Source organism: Cygnus olor, chromosome 1 (assembly GCF_009769625.2).
Source record: "Cygnus olor isolate bCygOlo1 chromosome 1, bCygOlo1.pri.v2, whole genome shotgun sequence".
Lineage (NCBI taxonomy): Eukaryota > Metazoa > Chordata > Aves > Anseriformes > Anatidae > Cygnus > Cygnus olor.
In genome coordinates this window covers 55,126,635-55,137,265 of record NC_049169.1, presented here as the reverse complement: position 1 = coordinate 55,137,265, position 10,631 = coordinate 55,126,635, and the positions used below count along the sequence as shown (strand labels likewise).

The window sequence follows — 10,631 nt, the reverse complement described above, 5'->3', positions numbered from 1 at the left end:
GCACACTGCAAACACTAAATACCCTCTCAGACAGCAAGAGGTCATTGTCATCGGCTAGTCCTTTTTCCTGGTCATGAAGGAGTTTAGAGTTCAAAGTGTATTTATTTTTTTATTTTATGTTAGTTTAGTTTAGTTTTTTTGTCTTGTTTATTTTTGTTTTGTTTTGTGCTTTTTGTTGGTGTTTTGTTTTGTTGGTGTTTTGTTTTGTTTTGTTGGTGTTTCGTTGGTGTTTTGTTATTTATTTTATTTTATTTTATTTTATTTTATTTTATTTTATTTTATTTTTATTTTTTTATTTTATCAGCGCCCCGAACCGGCGGCGAGCAGGCAGCCGCCATCACCTCGCCACTCTCAAGATGGCGGCGCCCCCTCGCCTCTCCGTCCCCATAGCAACGGGGCGGAGGGGAGGGGGAGGGAGCCGGGCGCTTCCGGGCCGGTCCGGCGGTGACGTGTCGGCCGGCCGACAGCGGCGGGCGGCAGCGGGGGCCGCGCGCAGGACGGCCACTTCCGGTGAGCGGCGGGACCCCCCCCCCCCCCGCCTCCCGCGCCGGGCCTCCGCGGTTGCCATGGCAACGCTTTCTGCGTGGGAGGGGCTGGGGGGGGGGAGCGACCCCCTGGGCCTGGGCCCAAATGGGGCGGGGGGGGGGGGGTGAGGGGATGGAGGCACCTGTGGGGGGATGGAGGCACCTGGTGTGGGTTTTGCCTTCTGTATGTGGACGGGGAGCGAATTTTGGGGGGGAAAAATAAGGGGAGGGGGCTGCTGGGGGCCTCAGGGAATTGGAGTTACCCGCAGGCATCGCGGGCTGATGGGGTCTGCGCTGTCCTCTCTTCACAGGGAGCTCCCCACAAGTGGTTCCGGGCGAACGGGCTCCGTCTGAGCGTCGCGATGTTTGCGGATCTGGACTACGATATCGAGGAGGACAAGCTGTGAGTGTTGTGCTTCGCCTGCCCTGCTTCTTGCTGGCAGCAGAAGCAGCCTCAGCCTCCTTATTAGCGGCCTTGGACAGAGGAGAAAGGGTTTGTAATGGGGGAAAGGTGTCGAGAGCCAGGAAGAAGTAGAGAGAAACTCGGGAACTGCTGGGTCTGTAAGGAGGACAGTGGACTGCTCTGAACAAGTGAAAAGTTTTGTGAGATTAGCAGTGAGCTTGGCATGGAGCATTGGTCTTGCATCTCATTTATGTGGCATGTGTTTGCCCCTTACTAGCAATGGATGAAGTTGTTTCTCCTACATCTGCTCCTTGCGCACAGTCTCAAAAACAATAGCCCGGAGGGTCTTTCTGCTGGCCTGGGCTGATAGACTCTATGGCAGAGATAACGTCATTAATTCAAATCTACAACTCCCATTATGTTTTCAGTTCATATTGACTCAGATACCGCAGTCATTTTTACAGATACAGCTCTGCCTGCCATGATTGGTTTTCTCTTCCTTCTTTCTCGTTCTAGCGGGATCCCCACTGTACCTGGGACGGTGACCCTGAAGAAGGACTCCCAGAACCTGATTGGGATCAGCATTGGGGGTGGAGCACAGTACTGCCCCTGTCTCTATATCGTCCAGGTAGGCGCTTAGGAAGACGTAATAAACTGTCTTCCTAAAAGAGTGTTGGCCTGAGAGATGGAAACCATGGGGAGCAATGTGCTAGGTGCTTTTCTCAAAGTGAGAGAAATGTTCGCACTTTGCAGTAAATAAGATTTCCTTACCCTAGTACCTAATAGGTGTTGAAGAATTAAATTAAGACTTCTGAAATTATCCTTCTCCTTGGAGAGCATGCTAGAATTACAAGGGAATAGTGTTGACACGTAGCATCAACAAATCCTACGCGTGAAGAAGCACATCCCGAAGACAAGAAGTTCCTGAGAGAACAAGGCGACCGTCCCACCTCAGAATTAGAAGAGAAAAAGCGAGGCTTCACCATGAGCAGTACTAAATACAAATGAGTTAAATAGGAGGAATATAATTGTCGGTTTTTTGCCCTTCAGCCCTGCATTTTCCTTTCTAAACCTCCTGATTCCAGGCCACCTGTGCTCTTTTTCCTCTCCACTAGGTATTTGATAACACTCCAGCAGCCTTGGATGGAACCGTAGCAGCGGGCGATGAAATCACAGGAGTGAACGGCAAGTCTGTCAAAGGGAAGACCAAGGTGGAGGTGGCCAAGATGATACAGATGGTAAAGGTGAGAGGTAGGAGGGGGCCACTGGAGCTTCTGGGTCACAGTTGATGGTTTATAGTTCACTGCTGAAGGAAAGCTACTGCTGCTTGCTTCCAGCACAGCAGTTTTGATTTTGTTCTGCCTGCAGGGAGAAGTGACAATTCACTACAACAAACTTCAGGCCGACCCAAAGCAGGGGAAGTCTTTGGATATCGGTAAGACTTACTGGCATCTTTCTCCCTAGAGTGTTTAAAGTGACGTAGAGGAGTGAAAGATTGGTTCTAGCTAAAACTGGAGTAAAATTCTGTTTCCATTCTTACTGTTAACTCAGTCATTTTCAAATGGAAACTGTCAAAGATAATTAGAGGTTTAAAAAAAAAATCCTTCCCTGCCTTCTTGAAATAGTCTTGATAATTAAATTGGGGCTTTACTGTTGCTGCAGCTGGCTTGCTTTTCTGCACTGTATTTAGCATGGATGATGAAACTCAATTACATAGTCATTTAATCTATTTATTTTTAATGCATGTAAATTTTGCTGACCTACTGCGATTTTTGCAAACGTGTACACAGAAATGTGTGTTGTAAAACACTGGTTGCAGTTCCTCAGCTTGTAGAACAGTGACAAAATACCTGTCTACACTGAGTTTTGTACAGCCATATATTTTATAGGAGAAAGGGGAGGCTTTATTACTAAAATAAAGTATAAGTTTTGGACTAAGCCTATGCAGCTGTCTCCTTTGTATGACTTACCTTTCTCAGTTCCCTAAAAGATCGATGTATTATTTTTGCTTTAATTTCTTTTAATGGGGATTAATTTAAGGTACCAATGAATTGACAGGAATTCAGGGAAACGCTGAGGACTGGGATGGATTTCTGGGAAAACAGAAGGGTAGTGAGAATATGGAATATTTTCCAGAGATGTTGAACGCTGTGGCTTCAGCTGACTTTCTTAGGAGCTGCGGGCGCTTGGCACCCCTGCAAGTTTGCCTCTAAACAAATGTAGTTGAGTCATCTGGTTCTAAAAAGGGCATAATTGTCTCTAGTAATTTGCAGGGTATGACCACCGCAGACAGAAATTAATTCAAGGGGTGACAAAAAGATTTAACTTAAGATCTAAAACATTATAAGTAAGCAAAGGGATAATTTGAGTATTAAATCCTATTTCTCTCACTTTCAGCCTGATATCCTGACTTCAGATGAAGTAATATTGCAGGTAGCATAAGCAAAGTTTAGTTCCAAATATGAAGTGATTTATTGGAGTAGTCTTCCAAATGAAGCACTGGAGCTCTATTGATTTAATTATATAGGATGTGAGAGCAGAACAGTTGGGCAAGATAAAGGATACGCTATGCACAGCTGGATTGAACATTCAGTTTCTATGGTATTCTTTTTCTGCTCACTGTCTCAATAGCGAGTTAAGTTGAGGCCGACCAGTTTATTCAGAGCCTAATAAATCGGTGAAGTATGTAGTGTGCTTTTCGTGCTCATAGAAATGCCCCTGACCCTGGTTTGCAACTCTCTTTTGGCCTTCAGTATTGAAGAAGGTGAAGCACCGACTGGTGGAGAACATGAGCTCAGGGACGGCAGATGCCCTGGGGTTAAGCCGAGCCATACTTTGCAACGGTAAGTATTGCCCAGAAGGACATTTTCTTAAGGGCACAGTTGCCCACTTGTGCTAACAAACTTTCTATAGTTACTTACACATTCTACGTTATTCCTTCGGAGTCCTTTCCTTCTGCTCTACTTCATTGTTGCGATTGCCTCTTCCTGGGTGATACAAATTATATCCTTGGAGCCATTTAAATAATAACTAAGGTCAAATTAATTTAAAGTGGGGGCCCACATTGTGAATGCTGATAGATGATGACCCCACACCACTGTCCCACACTGTAAGACTAGTTTGCATTTATTTTAAGAGCTTCCCACATTGGACCAGAGGACAGGCTTTGGAGGTGAGGGAAATTAGAACCAAAGATACGGAACTGGTGTTTTTCCCGTCAGTCAAGTCTTAACCACGTCCTGGCTTTGACTGTTGTAATTCTGTATTCTGATTCTTGTTTCCATTTAGATGGATTGGTGAAGAGATTGGAGGAGCTGGAGAGGACTGCAGAGTTGTACAAAGGTAAGCTGGGTCTTCCATCAAGCACCATGTGGGAAGGAAGGATATCTACATCATGTCTCAGTGAAACGACAAATGTTTTATTCTGTCTTCCGTCACAGGCTTGACAGAACACACCAAGAGTCTTCTCAGAGCTTTCTTTGAGCTATCCCAGACGCACAGAGGTAACAAGTGAGCAAAGGGAGCGGAAAGCTTTAACCTCCAGTTTCAGGATTTTCAGTCAGTACTTAGAGGTGTGGTTCCCTTACCCAAAGAAAATTAAGTGTTGCACAAATGAGGTGGGAAGGGCTGCGCTGCTGGTGTGAGCAGTCATGGTGTTAACACAGGCTCTGTATTTCACATGAGACATTAAAGAAATGCCCTGCCAATCTCTGGCCTTTAGGGAATACATAGCATTGTCCCCTGGCTAAGTGCAAGGTTATGGGAAGGGCATGATTCTTCTCCAGAGCCAACCTCTTCTTCCACTTGTTTACATTTATTACCCTTGTCTAGCGTTTGGAGATGTTTTCTCTGTCATTGGCGTACGGGAGCCGCAACCTGCTGCCAGCGAAGCTTTTGTGAAATTTGCTGATGCCCATCGCAACATTGAGAAGTTTGGGATTCATCTTCTGAAAACAATTAAGCCGGTAAAGTATTTAACCATAGCAGTAAAGGGTTTGGAGAAGAGGGGAATCTAGAAAGACAGAAGGCTGGCTTTGAAGGTGTGGTCTTCACGATAATTCATTGTGGGAAGAACTGTCATTGTCTGTTTTCCTTCATGGATATCTCATCATAACCCGAGAGGTAACACAGGGAATATATCAGTTTTGTCCATTTGGCTTTTGCACGTGAATATATTCCTCACCTTTTTCTATTGTGGATGGGAGCATAGTTTGATCAGTGTAGTCCCTTGAGTCCTTTCCCTGATATTAGTACCCATAATTAAAAGATGTCACTAAATTTAAGAGTTTAGTTAAGCGATCCGGTAACGATTTAATGATCAGTCAATATATGTGAGTGAGTCTCCAGGAGATCCATTCATTTAGTTTAGCAAAGAGAATATTAAATGTTGATTTGAGCGCACTTTAAGTGCCGTGTTGGATGGACAGTGTTGGATAATGCCCCTTTGGATGGGGGAGAGCAATTTCCAGGATTAATTGAAAGTGAAACAGGATGAGTTGAAAGAAGATGAAGCCAGACATGCATTTCTTAACGCTGGAGCTACTTGCCAGTGACTGTAATGGATGCTCTAACAATGGCAATTCTGAATCAAGATCAATTTTTTTTTTTTTCAAATGTGCTCCAATTCAAAGAAGAGTTAACTCGAGGCAGTCTCGTGACCTGTGCTGGTTAGAAAGTTGGACTTCATGAATTAAAGTCGTGCTTTTTGACCTTCATTCAGTGACAGGATGTTTCCCTTGCAGATGCTGACTGACTTAAACACGTATTTGAATAAAGCCATTCCTGACACAAGGCTGACTATCAAAAAATACCTGGATGTCAAGTTTGAATATTTGGTGAGCTGCTCTTATTTTTAATGCTGGTTGAAATTAAGTTTTATAGAATCATAGCTTGAGGATCACATACAGCCTATACAATCACGTGTGCGTTCCCCCACAGTTAATGCGAAAATGATTTTGTTGTTATTGTTCCTCAAATTCTTTGTCCATTGGCAGATGACTCAGATTCAAACACCTCCTTTTTGACCTCATAGTTCTCACTGGGGAGAGGGATCTCCCAGAATCAAGATCACTTACTTTCTACACTTACTTTCTACCCGACCAAATTAATTTCCTTATTGTTTGGAAAGAATTCTGATGGAACTTACACTCTTGAACTCCCCTACGTAGCTCTCCAATCTCAGAGTCCATATTTTGTAGGTAGTTTGGAATACCAAATAGAATAACAATCAAATATTTTTTCCTCCTCCATTCAATTCATCCCTTCCTTTCTACATACGAAAAAACAGGGTTGTTAAGTGCATCTTTTCTGTAACTGTAGAAATCTGTTTGCTTTTACCTGTTAAGGGAAATAATTGAAACTGCAACCCTAAGGCAAATGAATATGTCAGCTCTTCCCACACCAATCCTTCCCATAACTCATCTTTTTTTTTCAACTTCTTACTTATGCCCTACATCATTGAAGGAAGGTTTGAAATGGTATGACCCTATGTCTGTGGGTGATGGTGGAATTGCTTCTAATCTTTAATATTCCTTTCTCGTTTTGTGTTTTTTGTTGTTTTGTTTTAAATCCTGTGAAGTCTTACTGCCTGAAAGTCAAAGAGATGGATGATGAAGAATACAGCTGCATTGTGAGTACCAGTATTGTGGCACTGAGAATTGCATCCTCTGTTTCTGTAGCTTCTGTGTGCACGCTGCCTTGCAATTGCAAAAGCGCTCCTGTGTCTGTGCAGATCCAAACACGGGAACACATCCTAAGAACGCCATGTATTTCTTCTGAACGTACTAGAACTGGAGGCCCTTAAACACTTTGTAGAAAACACTGCCAGTAACTCACGAATCACTGGTGCTGTGGAATACTAGAGCAGCCAGTCATCTCCCCTGCAGCCTGTTTGCTTAGTGGTTGCCTGCCTCGGTGTTTAAGTAATACTGGCTTGTGTAAGGAGGATTAAGGCGTTGTCTTCACAGATTACATTTGTGTCCACTGTACAGCTTATCATTAATTCTGGACTTGCTTCTGAGAAATGGAGGTTTAGCTTCTCTGCAGCAAAATGCATGCAAAAGCTGCATACGTAGTTGAAGAAAATGGATTAAAGGATCTCTCCTAACAATGTTTTTTTCCTAAAAATAAGTAATTTAAAGTCAGAAGACTTCCAAAAACCTGATGACATTCTTCAGTAAGTTTGCTGCCTGTTCTGAAGTTTCACATCTGTAATCCTTAACAGCTCTGCTTAAGATACTTAAAGGTGTCCCCTACATACCGAGGTTCCCTGCATAAAAGCAAGATCTATTTTATCCTAGGTATTGATCTCAGAGAAGGGATTTTATTTTATTTTTTAATTCCTAGATCACAATGCCAGGGATGAAAAAAGCTTTCCTAACACAACATTTAATTATATTTTTGGTGTTAAATGAGAAGGAAAGAGGAAGGAAAGAAGTCTTGGCCAGCAGAGTAATATCTCTGGGTTTTAGCATATATAATGTGCGTTATGAAGCCATAGTAATGTGGAATTTTATGTTTTGTTTGCAAGTGCAAGAGAAGAATGCTATTCAGCTGACAGACTAACCCCTTTTCCTCAAAACTCTTTTGTGGGATAATTTATAGTTCCATCCCTAATGGCATCCGGTCTTGTGTCTGGATGGTTGTAAATAGCACAGGATTCACTGTAGACATACACTACGTTATGCAATCAATACAGGATGAAGTTTGCAAGAAGAGCAGAGTTATTTGTATAAATTAATACATCCCTCAGACCCTAGGCTTTTTTTTTTTTTATGGTGCCTGTCTTAGTTCAGTTAAGAAGCCTTTCCATTTCTCCGTGCTGACTTGAAAGGTACCTGTCCTGTTTGCTTTGCTTTGTGGTCACGCTTTTTTCTTTACTGTGGCTGGCACATTTTTGGCCTTTAAAATGGCCACATTAACATCCAGTTTGCTGTTGTGGCAAATGTTCGTATTGTTTCATGCTTCCTGACTGCAGTTTCAGTGAGCCCAAGAGGGCTGTAATAACCCAAGGTTATTTCACGTCAACGTTGGCATGCAAGCTGAGCTCAGGCACCGTTGTGGGAGTCTCTGAAATGGTGCCGTGTTCTGGCAGGCCCTGGGTGAACCCCTCTACCGAGTCAGCACTGGGAACTATGAATACCGCCTTATCCTACGTTGCCGCCAGGAGGCTCGCACGCGTTTCGCCAAGATGAGGAAGGACGTGCTGGAGAAAATAGAGCTCCTGGACCAGAAACATGGTGAGTACCGCTGCTGTGTCCAGCACCTGAAGGGGTCAGGCAGACAAGGCTTCGGGCTTCGTGCTCCTCCTTCATCTTAGCTCAAGAGCCTTTGCTAAAGAATCCTTCTGTGGTTATGTCTGAGACATCTGCCCTCAGGCGCCACTTGGGACTAATAAATGGGAGTCTGTAACTACTGCTGGCGAGGGAGGCTTGATCACAGCCTTCGCACTTTGTTTGGGAAGGGTGTTTCACCTGATTTCTTGTCAACGTGTCTCCACTGCAGTTCAGGACATCGTGTTCCAGCTGCAGCGGTTTGTCTCGACGATGTCCAAGTACTACGACGACTGCTACGCCGTGCTCCGAGATGCAGACGTCTTCCCCATTGAGGTGGACCTCGCCCGCACTACTCTCAGCTATGGGCAGAAGGACACGTACACAGACGGAGCAGAAGAAGAAGAGGAAGGAGGAGGAGGTGACAGAGAGAAGAGCGGGAAGGAGGATGCAAATGGTGAAAAGCTCATTGATGACGCATGAGCGTGCCGGTATGGCCAGAGGAAAAGAAAGGCTTTGCAGACCGATATAAAAACATGTGTTTCACATGGCGATTCATCCTCCGTGATTCTCTGTGTATGTCCAGCCTGGGATTCCTCCTCTGCCCTGGGTGGGAGTAGCTGGTTGGATTGGGACCAACCTTTCCATCTCTCTTCTTTTGCTTGTTTGCCTGGATATTCCTTCCCCCCCTCCCCCCGCCCCCCAGATTTCTGTTGCCCAACTTGGATACTGAGTTGTGGGGAGGAAAATCTCCTACCGTGTCGCCGTGTGACTTTGTGTGCACTGCTGAGCGTGCAGGATCCACTTTCTGGCAAGGGGAAGGCAGTTGAACATCTGGAGGTGACTACAAATGGAAGAGCCTCCCCCTCCTGCCCTCCACTTGTGCTATGGGAAAGCGTTGGCACCAGCATTGTTTTGTTCACCCCAATGCTTGCTGTTTTCAAACTTCAAGCTTTGGCCTATTTTAAGCTTCCTCTGTTTCTTCCTGGAGCCAATCCCTTGGGCTCTAGGGCAGATTTCTGTAGGATGATCCACTCCTAGCTCTCTGCACCATTGTTTTTAAGAAATAGGGGCAAGTCAGAAGTGACATCTAGAACTAGTGGTGGTACATGTGTTCTGATCGTGTCCCCATCCAAGGGGCTGGGGGAAGCTCACGTAGCAGAGGCTGGTGGCAGTGGCTACCTGGCACGTTGGGCTGCCACAACTCACCTGCAAGGGTCTGCAAGTCTTTTCCCCAGCTCCCATCCTCTTCATATTCCTTAGTTCCACCCCAATAGCTCCACCCCAGGGCTAGAATCCTCCAGGATGTGGCTCTGCCCTCCCCTGTGGAAAGGAGGGACCTGGCTCAGGAAGAAGCTCTCGCAGTCAGCAGAGATGTGAACGTGGTTGCCTGAGGCAGACAGGTTCCTGGGAGTAAGAGCAAAGCTGCATGCATTTTTCTCTTATTCTCGTACAGCTCCTTGTAATGGATGGTAACCAAATGTGTTTTTGAAGATGTGCAGCGAGTCCTGCACACTCTTCTTGTGCAGGTGCCACAAAGAGCCACCGCTGCAAAGGTGGTGTTCTGTCCTTACACTAGCGAGGAGAGGCAGGAAGCCTCGTGGAGAGAGGAAGACAGGGCCTGTAGGCAGAGACATTGTGTTTTTTTAGTGCAAAGCGTGACTTGCATACAACCTGCTGCTCTCCTCTCTACACAACTGTTTTGTGCTGCCCTTGGGCCAGCCAGAAACAGTAGGTAACGTCCAATTATCCTGCACAAGGGAAGGAGGGAAAAGGAAAAGCTTCCTTTTCTTCTCCCTCTGTCCTTGTGGGTTGATTCCAAATCCAGATGGCACTTTCTCTTCTTGCAGGCAGCACAACTGCCAGCAGTGGTGTACTTCTCAGAGGTCAAGGTTTTGACTTCTGTCATTACATTCTAGTGGTAGAAGTTATTTAAGGGCATTAATTTATGGTTGTTTGTTTTGTGTTGTTTTTCTGTTTGATTTATATTTGGAGCCTTGTCATCTCTGTGGGTGCCTGGAAGAAAGTCATCCGTGGTCAAGCTGCTCTGGAAGACTTAAAGGGACTCTAGTGTACTGACTGTTGACTGTAATAAAGACAAATGTGACAGTTTTGTTTCTTGTTCTTCCTGGCTTTTCTTCAGTTATTCGTGTGCTCATCCTCTGTTGCTTTTAATCTTAAAATACAGTGAAAGGAACGGACTGTCATGTGCTGGCCTGTCTAGCTCGTAATCATGGATGTCTTTGTGCCAAGACGCAACAGTCACTGTGGCGCAAGTTTCCAGAAGAGGATTACAAATGGTAAAGCAAGGCCATTCCTCCATCTAGCAGCAGATTCTCTGCAACTTAGCTTTGGTCCTGCCTGCTGCTGCCATTACTGCTCCAGGGCCAGCTTGGCCACACAACTCCACAAGGTAAGTTGCACCACAAGCTA

General features: G+C 45.1%; 1 protein-coding gene across 2 annotated transcripts; it reads left to right on the top strand.

The window, feature by feature from the left end:
* Window positions 1-420: 420 nt before the first annotated feature.
* Window positions 421-10,312, top strand: PICK1 (protein interacting with PRKCA 1). Of its 2 annotated transcripts, none has more exons than XM_040544820.1 (13): window positions 421-510; window positions 836-927; window positions 1,444-1,555; window positions 2,043-2,171; window positions 2,296-2,362; window positions 3,681-3,770; window positions 4,216-4,269; window positions 4,368-4,430; window positions 4,759-4,892; window positions 5,670-5,762; window positions 6,506-6,556; window positions 8,021-8,165; window positions 8,431-10,312. In XM_040544820.1, exons 2-13 carry the CDS (start codon window positions 887-889, stop codon window positions 8,679-8,681), a joined length of 1,230 nt encoding a protein of 409 aa, XP_040400754.1. In that variant the 5' UTR covers window positions 421-510; window positions 836-886; the 3' UTR covers window positions 8,682-10,312. The 2 variants fall into 2 exon arrangements, with proteins under 2 accessions (XP_040400754.1, XP_040400753.1); XM_040544819.1 differs by lacking the exon at window positions 421-510 and adding an exon at window positions 531-690.
* Window positions 10,313-10,631: the final 319 nt, after the last annotated feature.